Source organism: Ammodytes marinus (genome assembly GCF_949987685.1).
Source record: "Ammodytes marinus genome assembly, chromosome: 1".
NCBI lineage: Eukaryota > Metazoa > Chordata > Actinopteri > Uranoscopiformes > Ammodytidae > Ammodytes > Ammodytes marinus.
The window spans coordinates 21056504-21079264 of NC_137230.1; the positions used below are offsets into that span (position 1 = coordinate 21056504).

General features: G+C 39.3%; 2 protein-coding genes across 2 annotated transcripts in view; one reads left to right on the forward strand and one right to left on the reverse strand.

Annotated features, from left to right (window-relative positions):
* The window catches only part of mettl15 (methyltransferase 15, mitochondrial 12S rRNA N4-cytidine), an 88619-nt gene extending 86278 nt beyond the window's left edge, over positions 1-2341 (reverse strand). Inside the window, exon 1 of the mRNA XM_080024878.1 lies at positions 2293-2341. The gene's annotated coding sequence lies outside the window, so the exon portion shown is untranslated. The remainder of the gene's footprint in view (positions 1-2292) is intronic.
* A 155-nt stretch (positions 2342-2496) lies between these two features.
* Positions 2497-22761, forward strand: part of kif18a (kinesin family member 18A) — a gene marked incomplete at its 3' end in the record, with an annotated part of 43826 nt that continues 23561 nt past the window's right edge. The window contains exons 1-10 of the mRNA XM_080028518.1: positions 2497-2593; positions 3273-3624; positions 6997-7154; positions 7990-8094; positions 8966-9076; positions 9284-9481; positions 13537-13713; positions 13837-13911; positions 14047-14147; positions 22336-22498. Coding sequence (XP_079884644.1) covers positions 3303-3624; positions 6997-7154; positions 7990-8094; positions 8966-9076; positions 9284-9481; positions 13537-13713; positions 13837-13911; positions 14047-14147; positions 22336-22498 — 1410 coding nt within the window. The 5' untranslated portion in view covers positions 2497-2593; positions 3273-3302. The remainder of the gene's footprint in view (positions 2594-3272; positions 3625-6996; positions 7155-7989; positions 8095-8965; positions 9077-9283; positions 9482-13536; positions 13714-13836; positions 13912-14046; positions 14148-22335; positions 22499-22761) is intronic.

Here is a 22761-nt window from a genome sequence, read left to right on the forward strand (position 1 = left end):
TAAAATGAGTTTATAAATATATAAATAGGCCTAGTTAATTTCTAAACTACCTGGTCAGCATTTTCCATTTATTTTGTCTTTTTCAAAATTGCATATAATGCAAATTAGTTGATAATGTAATCTAGCTACTACTAGTTACTTTTGGGCCAATAACTATTTTCCTTACGGGAATCAGCAGAGATAGAGTAGGAAAAATCAGAGGGCTCGGATGTAGAACGTAGTTGTGGTGAAAATGGGCAAAAAAAAGTCCTTTTCCTATAGAAATGTTGATGCAAAACCAAAAACACAATGAACTGTATCATCTGTTTTCAGTGTGGTCCAAAACATGCTGGCAATACAATATCAGTAAGCCTAATATAGTTCAAATTGGGAAACATTTGAATAGATGCGTTACAGGTCTATTTAAGGTGTGCCACTAAATTTTCTGCTTGCGCCCCTAAAAATTCTGAGTTAGGGGCGCCAGTGCTCCTGGTAAAAAAGGTTAGTCTGGAGCCCTGGACATGTATGTATAATGCAAAAATCACCTACATTATTAAGTGCAAATTGCCCAGGAATCTGATGGTGCATAGGTTGGACACTTTGGATACAAACAGAGTAACATCATTGGCTGATCAGGTCACCATTTTGGCATTCTACATGCAACACTGACTGCATCAGGCACCAGACTGAGCCACATAGTTAGAAAGGTATTCAGGTGTTTCCTGGCAACATTGAAAATGTATGTGTGATTCTAATAAAATGGAAATGTGTGCAGGAGATGAAGGAATTCAACTAATGTGTGTGTGCGGCATTGGTGTACGCAAAAGCAAAAGTTCAATGGCAGCAAAGGATTACACAATATTTGAAGAGATGGCAATACACAAAATGAGTGACAATGCATGATTGCTCTCAGATTACCTTACAGGAATTCAAATCAACTTTGTATGTAATTAGTATTGCATTGACATTGTGTGTAGATCAAAATGTCATATTTTCCAGTAAGGTAGGCCTAAGCTATCCTTAAACACAAGAAAAGAGGCAAATGAATAATTGGAAGCCTTTGAGCATACTTTTATCACACTTTATGAATCCTATTGAGATTTATTTTTTTATCGCCAACATATTATAAAAGTAACTTTGTCTCCTGTCATGAAGCAGGGTTTCATCAGTTTAAGGCCAGTTAAATTTAAGACTGTTTACATCTGTGAATCAAATTAAGATTCCCTTTAAAACGATAGGCTATCAATTGTAGAATAAAACAACGTCAATTACTTTTCTTTAGGGACAATTTTTGGAGAACACACTGTAATACCAATTAAGGCCTTCTTTTTAGATTTACCTATTCAAATTTTTCAAGTGCCCATGATTTTAGCTACACCCCTCTCTTTTTAAGTTGCTTTTTTAAGTCTTTTTAAGTTGCTGATGTGGCTACTAAGCTGCTAGCCATTTAGCTGGGAGTGAATGAGAGGTCAATACTACAACACTGGGTTGGTTGTAGATTTAATTTAACCACACACGTAGGCCTACAAGTTGTTACAAGGCCTACAAGGCCGATAGGCCTATATAAAAATACAGATACAAAAATAAAAAACAGCATTACATTAAATAAAAACATTATATAAATGACATACATAAAGTGTTTTGATAGCTTTCTTATTTTTAGAGTATATAATATTTTTCATATATTGCTTGGTTTATTTTTCAAACACAATAAATAGAGGTTTCTGATTAGAGTACTTACATTTATGAATATGCCATTTAGCTAATACAATAATAAGGTTTATAATAAAAATTGGTTTGTTTGACTAGGGGTGTAATTAAAGAAACCAAACAATATATGTTCAACACAAAGGGAAAAATTGAGGTCAAGGCCTACAAGTTGTTATTTTTATTACTCCACAGCGTGAGGCAGGTAGGCCAACTAACATGGAGAAGTTGTGCAACAGTGGGTGTGGATTACACGCGTAGAGCTAACTCACTTGCTTGCAATATCTTTAACAAAGGTGTTAAAGATGTATGGCGCATAGCTATATCTCTGAGATGGCTGTTATCGATAAGGTTTTATGAACGGTTTATAACACAGTGTGTTGCTTGTTGTCGCGTGTGCAAGTAGCAATCATGAATCTTGTTGCTATGCCACCATGTTGGATGGACGTGCACACCCAGCAACACAAATATGCTTACGAACACTCGTATAGGAGTCAAACAGTACGCTAAGTATCTATGATTAAGTCACATTAAAAAAATTGTTAACCAGGGTGAACTGTTGCGGAAACCCGTGTCAACAACACTTCAGTGTTAACAGTAGCTTACCGTTGTAGACGCGTAGACCAGAGATCCGCCCCGACTTCAGAAAGCAGCACGTGGGCCGCGTCACTCTGGACCGCCCTCTGGGGGAGAGACTCCCAACAAGAGCCCAGCGGATTGGTTGGTAGCAGACCCAACCAATCCGCTGCAACAGAGGAAGACGGCTTGTTTTTGAAAATATTGGCGCTTGTCTTGCTAGCTACTACAATCTGGGAATTGCTAGCGGATTTATATTTACAAAACGAACTACTCGTGTCTTATCAGAACACGCTACTGGTTTAATGAGGTGAAAGATACTGACAAAAGGGTAAGACATATTCGCACACAGCGTATGCAGAATACATATACAAACAAAGATACATAAGGAAAACAACGTTAGGTTACCGTTAAAAATGTGAAAACCGAGAGCTAGCAGGCGTTAGCCAGCCCTGCCATTTCAACGGTGACAGACTCCATCATGAACTGTTTCGCCTTTCAATAAGAATACCACTATCTCGTATTTTGTATCGAGCCTTGAGAATAGTTACAAGTCTTTGACTATTGTAAATCATAAACAAGATTTGAATGTTTTATGTCGGTATCAAAGCTCATTGTTGCGGGGTATCACTTTATCCTGTTGAGCTTCCTTGTATTGGAGCATGGGATTCAGTTAAATGTGCAAGCATAGAGAAATTTAGGTAATAACAATGTCAAGAGTGACCAGTACTGCATCTAAATTAAACATTTACTGCACAGTATACACTTTTTGCCTGTTTAGCAGGTACAGCCGTCTAATCAACGAGGTTGGACCAATTATTACATTATATTACATGTTAGAAAGCATTTAAGCCACTGTTAAAACGAATACACGAATACTGCACTGCAAGCTACAAATGATCAATTACCTTCAGTATCATCAATTTCTGTGGTTTAATGAGCATATTGTAAAAAAAAAATGACACTGGTGTTTGCAATGTGGAAAACTAAGCCTTTTTTCTGTTTTGAAGGAACACCTTTGTCAGGGCAGAGTGACCACAATGGCAAGTGATGTGTGCAGTCATGTAAAGGTCGTTGTCCGGGTGAGGCCAAACACCGAAAATGAGAAGCGCGAAAACTGCCGAAATGTGGTCCAGGTTGTTGATAACAACATGCTCATATTTGACCCCAAGGAAGAGGACATATCATGTTTTGGGTCACAAAGACAAAGAGTACGAAACAGAAACCTAAACAAGAGGGCTAACAAAGACCTAAAGTTTGTTTTTGACCATGTCTTCGACGAGAACTCTACTCAAGTTGACATCTTTGAGAACACCACTAGACAAGTGTTGGATGGTGTGATGAATGGATTTAACTGCACAGGTAAATGGATCCCCAAATGGTAAAACGTTTTTTGTTTCCTCACATTAAGTTTTAATTTACTTTGCAATGTTTTTGCATTCCCTCTGATCCATAGGAACAGTAGGTGTGTTTGTTGAGTCCAGTTATACTGCCAGGTAGGCTGTATTGGCAAGAATCTCGTGATACGAAAATATCCCGATACAGGGGTGGCGATACGATATATTGCGATCTACAAGCAAGGCAATATATTGCAATTTTTTTCATTTATAATAATAATAATATGTATTTATTTAAATTAAAGTGTAAATAACACAATGCCATGCATAAACAAATACTGTTTATTTCTATGCTTTCAGACAAGAGCTGCAACGATTAATTGAATAATGTTTGATAACCGATTAATAATTTGAGTAATTTTTTTATTTAAAGGCCCTGGCAACCCTCTACAATAAATATATGACAGTAGCAGTGGGTTTCTCTAAAAGCTGTTAACAATTATCAAAATTAAAAATAATTTTTCATAAATATTATAAATTTAGTCTAAAAAAACAGCTTTTTTGCTGTCTAGAACATTTTACAGGGCGGTGTGGACGTGGCCAATAACGTTCTGAAGGGACCGTTCTCTCAGTCATGGCGTTGAGCAGGTTAAGCCCAGTTCAGACCTTTTACGCACCAGTGCCACCACTGCCTCCGTAATGTTCAGATTTAATAATATTTTTGCTTCAAAGCCCTTAGGATAATAAGAATGAGTCGCTTTATTTAAACGATGTCCATGCGTAGGTGGTGATCATATTAACTGTGTCAGCTTTAAACTGAAACTAACGGAGGGAAGCGGTTATTTCACTTTACAGTTAGTCGCGCAGTCAGTTTCGGGACATCCATGCTCAGGACATGCAATCGGATCGCGGTGATCCTTTAGTCTTAAACCACATAGTTTGTCTGCACGGCGGCTCCCACTAGCACGGTCTCACTGTGAACGACACTAACACGCTGCTTCGCTCAGACGGGGCTTCGAGTGTAGGCTCAGGCACAAAGAGACAGTCTGTATCTCTTGCGCGGCACCAGAGAGATTTTATAAAATTGTTTTTTTAGAATGTGTGAAATGTGAAAACAAAATTCTAATCTAACGATCGAATCAGAAATTTTTACAACGGGAAGTCCAATGTAATTTAGAATCGTGTGACGTGTGGAAATGTGTGTTCTAATGCATTTGAATCAGGATTTTTCAAATGGTCGACCAACTGACATGACAGTATTTTTGCGGGGGATTGACAGATATTCCTAAAACCTTTCATATACATATGCATTCAGTTTATCCCCCAAATAACATAGTTACAAGGATTTAGTGGATTTGGGTTGCCAGGGCCTTTAAAATATCAAAATTCTCTGTTTTAAGCTTCTAAAATGTGAATATTTTCGGGTTTCTTTAATCCTCTTATGACAGTTAACTGAATATCTTTGTGTTTTGGACATAAAAATACATTTGAGGAAGTCAACATGGGCTTCAGAAAACTGATCAACATTTTACACCATTTTCTGACATTTTACGGATCAAACCACTAATCGATTAATAATCGATTATCAAAATAATCGTTAGTTGCAGCCCTAGTTCAGACTTAAAACAGTTGGACCTGCGTTTGTATTTCACAGTTATAGCATCCTAAATCCTCATAGTACTACTTCTTGAGCAGTTTAAACATAGAAATTAACATCTGCCACAATCAGTGAAAAACTCTGCGTACGTACAGTAAGGCTAACATAGACATTAAAGGTGCTGTAAGCGGAATGGTTCTTTTAGCTAACTTCCTGTCAGTTACTGCAGTTAGCAGTCCCCTCGCTCGTCCCTACGTCACCACATTAATGCACTGCGGTCTTCAAGCAGCAAGTTATCTAGCATTATCTCAGATCCATAAGTGTGATAAAACATGATAAAAACAATCAAAACAGACATTGGGAAGGATTTTTTCCTGCTACGCCATTGTATGCGCATACACATTCACCCATCTGTTGCTCTGGCGTGCACCGGCAGTGAGACCATGGAGTGTACATATTTATGAGTGAGACGGGTGTCGGTTCGTAGCGTTCTCTCTTCTGATTGGATAAACATTTCGGGGTCCTCCAATAAGTTTATTTGTCGATTACATGCAAAGCAGCTGACTGAGAGATCGGCTTTATGAAACGCGCACATTATGTAAGTAATCACTGTATGAATAAAGAGCGATTTAACACTTATATTAACATAAATAAACCGCTTACTTCACCTTTTAAGAAATACAATTTGTAAACAGTGTTATTATAACACTATTTTTGTGCAATTTGAAATAAGGAATTATCTGCCACTTTATCATCGAAAAAGATTATTAAGCTATAGAAAATAACATTTGTAAATTGTGTGTAAATTATGGCATCAATGCAAATAAAGTCCATGTCTTACTGGCTGGCTGCAGTGAAATACACATAAAAAAATAAATAAAAAATCTATAGATTTACTTATTATGAATCAATACTGAATCGCATATGATAGGAATTGCAATATTGTATCGATATTTTCCAACACCCCTACTGCCATGTAAACGTTCTACAGATACTACAGAAAGGAGACAGCCATTAGCTGTTACCACAACTCTAGAGCTCTGCTCTGCCTGGCTTTAGTGGTTTAATTTGTGGCTGTGGATAGGATTATTCCTTTAACTATGGCTACATTTTTGCTTGTATCAATGATGCTATGTTGTGGCTATAACTGTATTGTGGCTACTCTGTACTGCATCTATTAACATAAGCCAAGAAAACATCAGGGAATGCAAAACATATTGCAGTGTAAGGGAAAACATTGCGAGGTATTGCAGTTCTCACCTTGACCCTCTCACTACAGGGACTCTGTAGTGAGGTGACCATCAGCACTTAAGAGGTGTTCTGATCCTGGAAGGGAGATGCAGGAATACCCTAGCAACTAAGCTGCTGCTTGACAATATAAACTTGTTTGCCATTATATTAGGTTCACCTAGCTAAAACTAGGTGAACCAATAAATTGGGCGCAGAATACTAATGTTTAGCACCTAGCCTGTCTTTATTGAATTTAATGTACCTAAAAACGTTAGTATTGTATATTGCTTAGTGTTGTTAGTTTTAACATTGTTATTTAGTTGGTGATGAGAAAGTATTGCATTCCCTAGGCCCAGTTTCACATCTAGGAGGATTACGACATAATTTTTATTAGTTGGGCTCACATAAGCCATGTTCGTCACATTAAGTGCATCTTTATTTTGAAGGCTAATCTATACTTGATATATCCATTTCTCTCATTCAAAGTTGTAGTTGTTGCTTTTGTTTTTGCAACCCACTTTATAATATACACAATTCCTAATTTGTCTATCTATTGCAATTCAATTGCAGTGTTTGCGTATGGTGCTACTGGAGCAGGTAAGACACACACTATGTTGGGCTCACAAGAGGATCCTGGAGTCATGTACCGTACCATGACTGAGCTGTTCCAGCGCATGGAAGATGTCAAGGAAGAGAAAGAGTTTGCTGTTGCATTTTCATATCTTGAGGTGATATTTTAATCTAAATTATTTGTTAATGTGTTTATTTTCTTGTTATTCTTCTCTGTATTAGAACTTTACATTTTGTATTCAAATGGATTTTCTGAACAAAGGATTTAAATTATAATTGATAATTAAACAGTTTTTGTCTAAATGAGTTGGTTACCCTTTGCATTTATGAATTGGTTACACCAGTGCTTCTCAAATGGTGGGGCGCGCCCCCCTGGGGGGGCGCCTTGTGTTGTCAGGGGGGGCATGTATGGTGTTATGTATGGTCATATCCGCGCGAAAGGCCGCGATTTGCAGTAAATAAATGTCCACGTGTCTCCAAGTGTCTCTGTAGGCTATTTTAAAAGAAATCAAGCAAGTAGACTAATAATAACATTAATGAATTATTGGTTATCACATCACAGAAGGCCTATTGGCCTATGATACAAAAAAACACCACCTTAACTATGTTTACAGTTTAACATTTTTGAATGAAATGCAAACCTCAGTGAATCATTTGCTCTTTTTTCTCTGTCCTGAGATTCACACAGACTGAGTAGTCTTGTTTAAATGTTACAAATTGAACTAATAAACTGAACTTTGAATTTTTTTGCTGCAGAAGTTATCTCAGCTAAAAAAAAAATAAAAAAAATTCTGTCCCCTAGGGGGGGCATGACAGAAAATAATTGAGAACCACTGGGTTACACATTGCTTTTATGGAAGTTAAAAAAGAAATGTACACAACAAAATGTAAAAAAAAACATTTCAACGTTAACCAAATCATACTGATTTACTCTTCAAACGTTTTTGGTAGATTGCAGGCTGTTTGCAGTAATGTATGTGTGTTTGTTTACAGGTTTACAATGAACAGATCAGAGACTTGTTGGCTAATGCAGGCCCTCTTGCAGTCAGAGAGGACAGTTCTAAAGGAGTGGTTGTTCAGGGCCTCACACTGCATCAGGTTAGTAGAAACATGTATCAAACACACTCATGGCACTGTATATAGTTAATAATGGAGTCATTGCAAACTGAATTTGTTAATGTTGGTCCATCTTAGATTTTCCTTTGTTGCTCTTGCAATACATAACATAAGGTTTTAAATTAGAGAATTATATTTTCCAAGTCTGTGGAAGTTTTCGAAGAATAAATAAGATGGTCTCTCTAGCAAGTACTAGGGGTGTGAACATTTACAAAAAAATTCTAAATGGTTACACGGCTGCAAATGTTTTGTGTAAACGTTTAACCGTTTGATAGGGGGGGTGTCGACGTAATAATGATTATAATTAGTAATAATTTATTTTGCCGATGCTGTTGGAGTGACACTGTGCAGTGAGAAAGTCTGTCAGACAGAGAGAGGCAGAGATGCCTTTATTTCATAATTTTGCTTTTTGACTTCGAAGTGATCATAAGTAGCCTAGTGATCACCCGTCATTAGACTGACTCCCGTTGTCGGCTCGCGAGCCGACCAGCTGTTTGAGATGGAGATGAAAAGGAAAGTGAAACTGAAGGTGGAGCAGTTAAATAGTTCAATGAATAAATATTGTAACCAAACACAATAATGTGTTGTGTTATCTGCTTTAGTAGCCTACAGTAGCTCACATCGCCTACCACTCCTTGAAAATAAAAAATAATAAAAAAAATCCAAGCTGTACACTGAATATTTACATTGTATCAAAGTGTCATTTCTTCAGTGGTGTCCCATGAAAAGATAAAATGAAATATTTGAAGAAATGTGAGGGGGTAGTCACTTTTGTGAGATAATGTGTGTGTGTGTATATATATAAATAAATAAACAAAAAAAATGTATATGTTTATTTTATTTATTTTTACAGCCCAAATCTGCAGAGCATATTCTTAGGGCTTTGGACTCTGGCAATCGCAACAGGACACAGCACCCCACTGATATGAATGCCACCTCTTCCCGGTCCCATGCTGTATTTCAGGTATATCAACATAAATAAAAGAGCTTACCGGTAACTCCAAAATATTCCTAATTGTCAAGTAAAAGTGGTCCCTAACTGATGTCTTCTGTGTATGGAATAATGAATGTTTGAAATATCTTGTTTCTCGGCATACATCTAAAAAAGCATCACAGTGTTCCTCTTGATGGTTTTAATGGCAGTTTTGTTTTTGTTTTTTACTTTCTCCAGATATATTTGAAGCAGCAGGACAAAGTTGCCAGCCTCAATCCTAATGTCTGCATTGCCAAAATGAGCCTGATTGATCTAGCAGGCTCGGAGAGAGCTAGCGCGACCAACGCTAAAGGGGCACGTTTGCGGGAAGGTGCTAACATCAATCGCTCACTCCTTGCTTTGGGAAATGTTATTAATGCTCTTGCTGACCCAAAGGTGAGTTTGTTTGACCCTATATATACTGTATTTAATGTAGGAAGCATAGTTTTGCTAAAATAATATCACAACCACACAAATGGCAGCTTATATTTTAAGTAGGAGTTTATGTCAGTAATCGGACAAAGGGTTTGGAGATAATGTTTTCAATCGAGCTGTGGTTTTCTGCCAAGCTTCGCCAGTCTTCCGGAAGGTGACCAATCAAAGATGAGTTTGCTCGGTGGAAGGGGGCAAGGGGGAGGAGGAATCTACAAAGACCGTTCTGAGTGAAGGCAGATAAAACGGAAGGAAGAGAGGGACAGTTTCCCCAAAGATGTACAGAGTTTACTGAGCTGTCAATCATGTCTAGCTGATCTATAGGAGTCCAACATTAAAACCCAAAATCTAGAAATTAGTAATTATTTTATATATATGTATATAATATGGTCTCTTTAATTCATATATTTGGTGAGCAAATTATCAGTTGAACTTGATTTTGCATCATGTTCTTGAGATTATTATGGTTATAGGTAATGGAAGTTAACCACTAGCTTCCTTATGAAACAGACAGTCTAAGAAGTGGAGTCAACTAGGTATTTGGGTATTATTTCATTCAAATTGCATACATTAACCTGTAAAGCAGTCCACTTGTTTTACACACCCGTCTCAAATGTAATGTACTGTTTTGAAATGGGATCCTTCCTCACCAGGTTACTTTGTTCTTGTGTTAAAACTGTGTTTTTATACGACACCGTCCAAATTAGTATTATACCCTTTTCACCAGTGTTGCAGTCATGGACTGTAACACCCACCACTAATCCCCACTCCATCCCCTCCCTATCCCTATGGTTAATGGTGCTCCAACGTTTACTGTTGGCAGACAAGGAATTCATGTTGTGGCCATTGTTTACAGGAAAGAATGTCCCCACTTGTGTCTGGTCTGACATGCCATTCGTTTGGGTTGAGAAGAATGTCTGCTTCTTCTGTTTGGGCTGTTCAGTATGTCATCTTCTTGCTATGCTGAACAGAGGTTTTTGTTGTAAGTTGTTTGCCTTAGGCAATGTAGATACATTTGACGACGCATCATTTCTTCCATTTTGGCCGTCCATCAACACAGGGCCAGTGTTCCTCACCCACAAAAAAGGGGCTTCCTGAAAATGTTGTCAAAAGTGGATACATTTGATAATGCTTCATGGTGTACAGAGGAAGCAACATGTCAGACGTTCATTGCAACATTGTTAAGAAGCAAACATATTTTGCATTTAAATAATGCTCCAACCCTGAAAATAATGTTGACCTATATGGTTATAAAAGTAGCATTGGTGACCAATGCTGAAATCAATGTAACCAAAAGAGTGTGATCTAGATCTGTTCTATATTAATGAATGTCATGGGACACTCATTCATATAGAACATCTCTAGCTTATTTTGTGATCACGGCCTCCACACACCCTACCTCTACTGCGTGTCTACAGGCCAGGACACACCAGCCTGATAATTGGCCATCGGACATGGTCGGAGAGTCTGGAGGGGGCGGGGACACAAATCTGTTTGGTGTGTTCGGTGACGTCGGCCGTCGTAGATGTCGTCTGGCTTCTTTTCAGCCGATTCAACATGTTCAATCGGTGTCGGGCAGTCTTTCAGTCGGAGCAATTTGATTGGTGGAGGGCTAGCGAATCAGTGAAGCCCGGAAGTGAGGCGGGTAGCATAAACAGCAGTGACGCGCGGGCAATGTCGTAACACTCTCAACACTTCGTCATCATTTCGTTGGCTTGATATTTAATACTTGGGATCAAGAGGACTGAAGAAATCAAGGAACAACTTATCAGCATGGTAGAGGATAGACCGTCGCTGTTAACGGTTGCTGACAAATTACTCCAACCGGCTGTCCCATCATTTCCGGCTTCCGTATTGTTTTGGGCCACAATACAGATTAGCGCCGCCTGCTGTTATGGAGACATTACGCCCTTTGCAAGCGCAGAGCGTACGGAAAGTCAGTATTCGGCCCTGTGTCTTATTGGCACCTTTTTGGCTGCGACGGACAGACTGGAGCTGCCTGAATCGGCAGACTCCATTTTCGGGCGACGGGCGGTAGTCGGACCGGTGTGTCCTGGCCTTACTGCGCGTCTGCGTCTGACTTTTTTTCAACGACCGTGTAATCCAGTGTTAATTTCGTAGACTATGACGAAAAATATTCGTCTACGAACCTTTTTCGCGGACGTAAACTAAATAAAAAGGCAGATGTGATGACGAAGACTGAGACTAATTTAACTGACACTATAGTCTACGAATAGGAACTAGACGAAACTGTTAGGGCGGGACGAATGGAGAAGAGATCCAATCAGAACTACTCTTTTTGTGGGACAAGTTGGGAAGAAATCCAATCAGTGCAAAGCAGCGAATGCAACCCTGTTTCGGTGAAAATCGACGGGAGACCGCGCAGGTGTGAGCGGGTGGAGTGAGCCGCTGTGCTGAAAAACTCTGCGGTATGATGGACAAAAATGATAGTCAGGGATATCCTGCCCGTTAACGTTGTCTAGGGGAACGGCTAAGTTCCGCGATCTGTTTGTAGTAGGCTCTGTCTCGAGTTTGAATACACAGAGCCATGTGAAACTGCCGCCTCCGTCCGTTAGTTTCTGTTTTTAAGTTACAATCAACTCCGATGCATGGACAGCGTTCAATTAAAACCTCTAATTGTATTATCTAAAAGGCTTTGATGCAAAAGAAGTCCGAACACACACAGCGGCAGCAGTGTTGCTTAAAGGAAGGCGCAGTTGCTCAAATTGATCAGCACCTCAACTGCGTGCTGCTGCTGCTGCCCAGGGGCGGCCTTAACAATCTCGGGCCCCGTTTCAAGACCTAGTGTGGGGCCCCCCACTTTTTTAAAATATTTTCTTTATTTTATTTTATTTTATAAATAATGCTTGTGCATGCTCCCCGCAAAAAGAAAAAAGATTGTGGAATCCAGTTGGTTCATAGACAGATCATGAGATAATGGACAAAGGCTCTTAAAGCCCCCCTCCCCCCTATCCAGTCAGGTACACTGATTTTATGTGAGATTATTACTAATGAAATAGAATACATGTTTTGTATTACAACCATTAAATCTGTGTCTGTATTGCATATTCAAAACTTAATACCATTCAATGAAGAAAAAAACACTTAGTCGACGAAGTCCGCTGTAGATTTAGTCAAACTAAAATCTGCTTATATTTAGTAGACTAGACTAGACTAAGACTAAAAGATTTTAGATGACTAGAATAGGACTAAGACTAAATGGTGTGATATTCAAAAGACTAAGACTAAATCAGAATTTGCTGCCAAAATTAACACTGGTGTAATCAATCACGCATTGCTGATGCCCGTCAGAGACACGTCTGCAGCGACACTCCCCTTTACCTCAGGAGGCTCGCCTATTTTTTTCTGAGAGCCGCGCGTTATAAAAAGTGTGATTTTCCAAATTGGCACAGCAATCCTAAATCTCCCTGGACCTCACATGTACTACAGCTAAGGTCTTTGAATCCAGATGTATGCTAACTATGCTTAAGGGTTTTCCAAGCTGAAGTGCTGGCACAGCTGTTAACCCCAAAAGAGGCAATTTTACACTCCTTTCTTACTTAACTTTAATATAACTTCCTGCAATCCCAATGACCACAAGATTGTGACTCACCTAAGCAGCTGTAGTTTATCTCATGCCATTATTACAGACTGAGCTGTGTTCACAGCCCAGCTGCAGAAAGACCAGTGTTTTGGATGGTTATGAAGACTCCATTCTGAATTGTGTTCCCTCTAGGGAAATTGTGGGTAATTTGACTAAGCTTTTCTTGTGAAGCTTGTCCAGATGGAGATTGCATATTAAAGCGCACATCATATTTGTGCTCTAAAATGAATGTTCACACATTTTTTATTTCTTTTATTTAGTTTTGTTTCATGTTTGACAGGAAGTAGCAGACTCTCAGATTTTGTATTTGTTATTTTCAAACTTTTAATGGATTTATTTTCCACTTCAAGTGATTTGAAAAATACAAAATGGTTATATTTATTGGACTAATGTTAACTTTTCTCATTCGTTTCAGAGTAAGAAAACTCATATACCATACAGAGACAGCAAGCTGACACGGCTACTTAAAGACTCCTTGGGGGGCAACTGCAGGACAGTTATGATTGCCAATATTAGCCCCTCATCCAAGATGTATGATGACATCCACAACACACTTAAATATGCCAACAGGGCCAAGGAGATTAAGTCCTCGGTTAGTATTAAAGTATTCCTCCTCTTTTATAGTTGTAAATTGTGATATATTTCCTCTTCCTTGATTATAGATGTATGTTTTGCTTTTTAATCATTGAGTTTTTCTCTTTACATTACTTAATAGCTGAAGAGTAATGTTGTAAGCCTGGACAGTCACATTGGCCAATATGCAGTGATATGCGAGAAGCAACGGCAAGAGGTAATATTTAAGAACTAATACTACCACGCAATTTTTTTTTAATGGCATGTTCTTAAACGGAACATTTCTCTACAGTCACAATTATCAGTGCTTAATTTCTGACTAATATTTCAATGTTCTGTCATATTTCTAAAGATTCTACAGTTGAAGCGGAAACTAAAAGAATATGATGAGAAGAACATGGTGCCTGGGGCAATTAACACGATATCTTCACAGAAACAAGCAGAGTTCAAAAGGTAAGCATTATTCAGAGTGTAACCCGACACATTTCAGTAATCAGTTTTTATATATAATATATACTGTGTGTGTGTGTGTGTGTGTGTGTGTGTGTGTGTGTGTGTGTGTGTGTGTGTGTAAATACAGTACCGTACTTTTCGGCCTACAAGCCGCGACTTTTTCCCCGTTTTTCGACCCTGTTATTACACAGCACAGTATATATTCTGTAGCTACTGGGGATGGGCGTTAGTAATCGAGTACTCCTCGTTTCAAATGATCTCGATTGGTGGATGAGGAAAATAGTTTTTTGTTTTTTTTAGTGTTTGTAGCCTTTAGGCCGGCCGGCGGGCCGCCCCTATTTTAAAATGTTATATACGTGTACAAAACGGATATAAAGTTTAACAAAATTAAATATTTTGATCCAAGTTAAATAAACTAAGCGTTGTGTCAAACAGAAACCGCAAATAACTGCCACCTCCGTGCAGCGCAGCCAGTGTGTGGTCTCCACAGCACCGCGGAGCTGAATGCGGTGCTGGAAAACTTGGAAAATCACGTAAAGAAGCCAGGCTGACTTCGGGCACATTCGAGCAAACGACATTTAAGAAGCCTTTATTATGGAATATAGGATTGAGATTCAAAAGCCGACGGTGTAACGTTCCGTTAACGAGGAATTAGTCGCGGTAATTAGTCACGGACAGGAGTGATCATTACGCGGTTGGATATACTAGCCTACTACTTCTACTGCTTTGGTGAGTTATTTAGCCTATCTATGTGTTTAAATTGTAGGACAATAATTTTATTGTATTTGCTGCCGTTCTTATTTTAAATGTCTATTTTGAATGTTAGCCAACTACAGCCCATGCTTTTTCTCTCTCTCTTTTTTCTCTCTCCACCGCAGACCTACTCGATCGGTTTAAATTGTGGCCCGCTTATTTAATTACTTTCAGTTAGGAAAATGTGTTTTAAACTTGTGGAAAATAAATCCTTAATATCATATGGCAACTGTGACTGTTTGACATAAGCATTGAGCGCTTTATTGCGGTCAACCGTTGTTCTGTAGACAGATGCGTTGCGTCCTAAAAATAGAAAAAAGTTTAACGAGGAATCGATTGATCCTCGAGGAATGCAAGCGATCACACGAGTAGCGAAAACACTCGTGCCCATCCCTAATAGCTACTATTGCACAAAATGGTAACACTTACGTACGTTATGCAAATATGCAACTTGTTTGTTGAAATGTGGGAGCTTCCTCAAGCAGCCATCTCTTTCCCGACAATCCCCTCTGTGCACGAACTCTTACATATGGTAATTAAACATTATAACACCTGCGGCTTATTGTCCAGTGCGGCATATAGTACGGAAAGTACGGTATATATACAGTGCTGCTTGAAAGTATGTGAACCCCTTGAGCCTTTTGGAATTTTATTTAGTTGAATCATTATTAATTCATTTTTATCAACACCAGTATTTTTTATATTAAATAACAGGTGTGTGTTTATCAAATCAACATTTATTTTTTATTTTTTTCAGGAATCAATTGTGTAGTCAAAAGATTAAAATAAAACAAATGATTTGCCAACTTTTGTATGTGCAAAAGTTTGTGAACCCTGAGCTTGTTGCTTAAATCGAGCAGTTAAACACAATCAGGTGGGCCAAATTGAGTGTTCACCATGGAGTAGAGTCTAGCTGCAGCCCCGGAGAACAATACCCTGGCGGGGCGGAAGTACTGTGGCTGGGCGGAAGTGACGTGACGTGATTTTTGACTATTTAGCTTCCATAACATGTTTGCTGCTACGTCACTAATGCCTCGTTTCCACCGAGTAGAGCGGGTCGGAGCGGAGCGGTTCGGTCCGGGTAGTTTGGCTTTTCATTTGCCAAAAGTTGGGTAGGGTACGGTTTAAGCGCACGTAACCGCTCTGAGCCGCTCCAAATCTCAGTACTCCTCCGTAGGGGTACTAGCCGCCTGAAAGGGTGCCGAAAATGCGGAGCTACACACTGCCGTCATTTGATTGGCCGAAAGAATCATTTCCGCAATGTGTAGTCACCTCGGCAAGAGTCTTGTGTTTTGGCGAAAATGTGAGCACAGCACTGTTTATTGTGTGGTGTTTTTCCTCGTCAATAAATTAATCAGTTGGTTACACTGTGTCCCACTGCGTAGCTGCCGCAGCCAGCACTGTTCGCTCACTGTCTCTATGAGTTGCACCGAGCCGTCTCTGTGTGTTTACGCCATAGCCTAGATAGTAATACACGCTCACAACAACACGGGGGGAATAAATAAAAAAGCGTCTGGTTTGACCGAGCAAAAACGAGAGACCGCTGGCTTGACTACAGTTGGTCGAAAGAATCATTTCCGCCTTGTGTTGTCACCTCGGCTAGAGTGAAGAGAGTCAGTGTGTTTTGGCGAAAATGTGAGCGCGGCACTGTTTATTGTGTGGTGTTTTGTCATTAAATGAATCAGTTGGCTACACTGTGTCCCACTGCTACGATGTCACGAAGCTGCCGCAGCCAGCGCTCCGTAGTCCGATCTCCTTGTGGATATCTGAACCCCTCACTTTGTCCTTCAGGGGCCAGATCACCCTGAGAAGAAAAAAACATTTTGGCACTTTGCATGCAGGACCTTATTCTTTCTGTCAGTACTCAAAGGTTCACAATATTCTATTGCAACACCTGTATGACCGGCTTCTAAAACATACCAATCCAACAATCAGGCTCCTGCTCAATCTTCACCTCACTTAACAAGAACCAGGTATATTACACTTCCTTAACTTGCCGCAACACGTTGTTTCCAGCCTTAATGCCAGTCTCCTTTTTCTAGAAGAGTGTAATGGCTTCAGACTTTGAGGTACTTAACTCTTAGGTACAGACCACCAAATCTAGGTGAATATCACAGTTCGATGAAGCTAGTATAATGACATCCTTGTCAAAAAGCCAGTTTTACATGCTTGGTTCAGTAACAAACGGTGTCAGTGGTCATGTTTTATTTGCAAATGCCAAATGCAGTTAATTTATTTGTTTGCTATGCCATGTGCACACCATCAGAGCACAATGCATTAATGGTGTTTTAAAAAAATCGTTGTATGTATTGAATCGTGGGTCAAAAATCGTGATACAAATAGAATCATGATTTGGTGTATTGTTACAGCCCTACTAATGTGTCCGTTTATTTTATTTTACTTTCTAACAACTTGTTTGTGTTGCTGCTATGTTTGTGTAACTCTTGAAAGGCTTAAGCAATTCTAATTTAAAAGAGCAATACATATACACACACATGCGTATAGGTTTATCTTACAGTCAGACTAAGCAATATTTTAATGAAAATATAAATTATAGAGTCACACAAAAATAATTCTTCTCAATGACCACTTCTGCCCCACTAGAATATGTGGTGCTCTGTTTGTCAGACAGTCGTCCTCTCTCTGGCTGTATTTTACATAGTAGAATTTATCACAGTGCAGAAGCCTCTCCACCAGGGGCGTCAGCTCACCCAATACCATACAGGGGCACAATAGGGCACAAAAAAAAATGCTCGCGCGCTTATTTAAAAAAAGCATGGGCACAGATAATTAATGCAAGCACGCGAGCAAATACTTTATAGCACTTATTTATTATCATAAAGCGTATCTTCATTAAATATCTGTCAGCAAACATGAACTTGAAAACTGAAAACTTGAAATGTGCAACTGTAAAAGGAAAAACAAAAAAACACCTCTACATACATACATGTCTGTGTTTATCATTTCTATTTCAGACCATCCTATGATGGTGTGATGGTGATGATCCTATGAGGTGTGTATATCATGGCCAGAAAGATAGGGGAGCTGTTCATTTTTTTAACAGTAAACGGTAGCGCCTCTGCTTCATTTTTGCGAAGCTGTCGATCAATTGTGACTGGCTTAATTTGGAGAGTTCTCCTCGCTCAACCGACATGATGGCAAGATGATGAAGCCTATCTTGCCCCATTGTGCTCCTCAACCAAGTGTGAAGGCGTCTCAGTACGCTGAATGTCCTTTCACAACTGCAGCTGTTAGACATTCTATGCTTCCAGAGGATAAAAATGTAACGGCCCCCACACACATCCTACCTCTACTGCGCGTCTACCTCGCGTCTGCGTCTGACTTTTTGTCACAGACTGTGAAATCAACGTAGAGCGAGCACACATCCAACCTCAGACGCACTGCTGAGGCGCGTCGGAGGCACGTCTGCAGCGACGCTCCCCTTCACCTCAGGAGGCTCGCCTATTTTTTTTCTGAGAGCAGCGCGTCCGACACACTCCATCCTGCAGGACTCATCACACCCCGGTCACAAACTGTTTCAACTACTGCCATCAGGCAGGAGATACCGGTCCATGAACACCAGAACAAACAGACTTCTTAACAGTTTTTACCCGACAGCCATAACTTCACTTAATGATGCTAAAACTAAAACGAAGGCATAGTGTGACACTGTTGTGTAAAGCACATTTATGAATGTGGATGTTGTTTGGGTGTGTCTTATGTCCTATGTGTCTTATGTGTTCCTTTTTTTTTAATGCCTATAGTTGATAGTGACTATTTTATGGTTTTTTAATTTAGTTTTAATTTATTTATTTATTACAAGGACTGCACTTAATTTCGTTGTACCTGTGACAATGACAATAAAGATATATTCTATTCTCTCGCGTCTCTGTGCTTTAACTGATAGAGAAATACTCTGCTGACAGTCATACCAGCAGCATTCACTCTAGTTACACGTTTACCCGGTGTGTTTATTTCAAAATAAAACATCCCTCAGTCGTATACGCGAATAATCCCTTTATTTCACGATTTAATTGTGCAATCAAAATCCGAGGGATTTAAAACCTAATTTTCAATTAGTTCTGGCATTTCATTTTTGGATAAATGACACATATAGAGATCCAATATAGTGAAGAAATAAAAAAGATCATGATGAGCGCAACAGTTTTCCGTTGCTCTATCTGTGTCTACGGCCTTCTTCTTCCCCGACCACACCCCCCTCTCTCTCTCCCGTATAAATCAGTAAAGTGATTTTTGAAATGCTCTGCTGAGAGTCATATTGACTTCATACTGGCAGCTTTCGCTGTAGTTTCACCATTTTCCAACAAGCGAAAATATGGCAAAAAAAAGAAAAAAAATGGCAATGGGGCGCACGGATTACTGTCCAGACTCAATATAAATCATATGCATCATAGATGACATGAAAGAACTTCATTTTTAATGGGAATTATCTATGAAAACTCTATGTAGAAAGATAGGGCTTTTAGAAGCAGCGCTGCAGCAGCAGCTGCTGAGACGTTGCATGTGTGTCCGAGAAAAGTCCGAGAGAGGCAGCAGTAAGGTAACGCGACGCGCTCCAGAGGTAGACGCAGGATGTGTGTGGAGGCCGTTACTGTTTACTTCACTTCACGCCGGCCGGAGTGAATGGTCGCTGACGCTGTGCTGGACAGGTTCAAAAAGTCGATATCAAGGAGAATGATTCTCTCCTCAGTGTGTGCATTCGTCACGTACATTTCATTGCAGCGGCCGGCCAATGAGGGGGGCACCATGCATATAGGCCTATTTTAAGAAAAAAAAATGCAAGCATGCATTCTGTAGATTGCCAGATGAGTCAGACTTAAATAAAAAAAAATTAAAGGTATAAATAAATTAATTAATTAAAAAATCAGTGCCCCAGGCATACCCAGGCACCGCAGATCCACAACGGGGCACGTGCCCCGGTGAAAAGGGTCTGCCGACGCCGATGCTCTCCACTTCCTTGACTTGGGTTAGCTTTGGTTAGCTCACTGGCTAACAAACTGATATGTACTGTATGTCTAACTAGAAAGTGGTGTTCTCTCCCCCTCCACCGAATGTCGGCGCATGCTCGCACGGCTTGTTCGCGCTTTCATAAAAAAATATTATATATTTTTTTAAATCGGATTTTATAATCGGAGCTGTCAGTCACATTATGACTTCGGCCATATCGGACCAGATACTGAATCGGATCGGCCCCATCCCGAAATAGGTCACCACTGAAGATGCTGTTTTCCAGAAACAAACAAATTGAATTTACCCAGGAGGTTGAAGGGCCCATTTCATGGGATAGCATTCCTAGCCTTACACATAACATCACCACCAACAAAAAAATGTATAACATTTATGATATCGTATCGGACAGTATCGGTATCGGCCAATATCCAAAACCCATATATCGGATCGGAACTAAAAATAGTGGATCAGTGCATCCCTGGACCTAATGGCACACTAATAGACATACAAAACAGAAAAATATGAAAACTCATCACACTTTTTGTTAAGCATCCTTGGGTTTCTGTCAAATTTAACTGCCATTATCACCGTAACTGACTGACCATTGGTTTACACGCTCATAACTGATCCATAGTTGTCCAATTTCCCTCTGTCCTCTGTGTTTGTATAATTTGGTGTTTTTGTTTTGGAAAGAAAATGGTTATATATGTACTAGCACCTATGTAAGAATTTGAGCTATGCTGCATTACAATACTATTTTTTTTTATTTTCATTCTTAACTTTTTTCCCCACATTCAATCCTGACCTATGATCCTGACCTGTAATGTAGTCAGAAGGCCTGCACATAGGAGCCAGTTACTAAATTATTGATAAACAGTCTGTGGGTAAATAAAATGAACTTTCAGAGAAATCTAAAATAAGCCCTACAGCCTTTTTCTAGATTTAATTTTAGATTAATTCTTATTTGTTATTTTGACTTTTATGTGCTATGCATATCATTTTTGTGTATAATTTAAAACAGGATATTTCCCAAACTATTAAAGTAGGCTTGAACCGCTGGTTTTTGATCTAGCTATCTAATCTCTGACATTATTAGGATTTTTGGATTAAAAACCAGATGTACTTTAGGACACAATGATGAGGTTCAAAAACCTGTTTGGAAATAAATGCAATTTAATTTTCAAGCTGCCACAAATATACAGTCGGTTCTTAAGTGAATCACAGAATGATAGGTAAACTCGACTCTTATTTCTTTAAATGTGGAGATAAGGACAGCTGTGTTTTACCTTATTTTTAATTCAAATGATTTGAAAACATTTTCTTCTTCACGTGAATCAGATCCACCTCATCATATCTAGTCGCCTTTAGGCATACAGTGGCATCTGTTGGGGTATTTGGGTTGGGGGCAGGGGACACAGAAAAGCTGAATGAGTCTCACTCCCACACATTTCATTCACTGGCATCAGAATTCACAACTCGCACAGTGAGAGGCTCTGAATAGAGGCTGCACGCTTCTCACGCTATTAAAAATTCAGCAGTCTAGCAAGGCCACGCCGTCTCCTACGTCACTGGAGTTACATGGAAGAGTGCAGTCACATTTCAGCGACAGCTCTCCAGTCTTATTTACCTGCATGCCTCTCCTGTCTCGCCTCTTGCTTTAACTCAACTCGACAGCCACTTGCATTCAATCTGTATATCACCTCAACTCTATCCGAGGAACACATGTATATCGTGTACCAACAATGTATTTCCGGCACATTCCGAACACAATTGGGATCTTGTGGAACCTCTTGATTATACTAATGTGTTGACAACATGATTTAAAAATTGACTCAGTATTATTATAAATTGTGGTAAATAACTATTATATTAGTGTGGTGAACATTCATTTGCGTTTTCTGACACTTATTAATCGTATTGTTTTGAAACTGGTTTAAAATAATTTAAAAATATTGAATATCCCAAATGCCTAATTTAGGATGTGTAAAATACACAAAGAAGTGGTTTGTAAGAGCTCTTGGCACACCAATTAATATAAATTTGCGCAGCAGCTTCTAATAACATCTGGCTTAGGTTCCTGTAATGATGGTGATGTTTGATTGGATTGCAAAATACTAAATCGATGTTTCTATTATTCTGTCCAACTTATGCATGTGAGAAATCACTTTTCAATATGATAATCAAAAACAACACCATTACCTCAAAATGACTTTTTTTCTTGTCTTAAGGGACAATTCATGAAGTTTATCCAACATTTTTACAAATGTGTTGTACATACAACTGTAGGTTGGCTCTGATTACTATGCTTCATTTGAATCACAGATTTTCCTTAAATCACAAAAAAAGATGGAACTAAGATAACATGCTCATTAACTTTTTTCTTATTCATGTTCAATAATTATTTAAGTTTTGGTAAGTTCATATCTGCTAATGTATTTGATCATCACTCTTTTTCTCTCTCTAGGGTGTCAGAAGCTCTGCAGCGAATCTTCTCGGGCCGGGCCCAAATCAGAAGAGAACAGCTGGATCTGGAGAGGCAACTGAAGGAGAATGAGCTGCGCCAGCGCTACAGCGAGGAGGACAACCTGCAGGTCCAATATTTCTGTGCCAAGGAAAAGAGTGAGAAGGTAGCTGATGCTTACTCTGCTATCCACAGCTTCCATCATCCTTGCAGAAAACCAGCTGCTGAGTCATCATTTCACTTCTCTCTTCTCTATAGTTGTCTTACCTTCTCATTTACGCCACTACAGGACAGGGTCACCGCGCCCCGAGTTTCTGGCTTTTCTCACCCATTAGAGTCCTGGTGTTAGGCCCAGCTGTAAATGCCAGTTAAAGTGTAAAATGTGGAGTCTGACCAATTTTGGTTACCAAACTTTGCATAATGATGTAT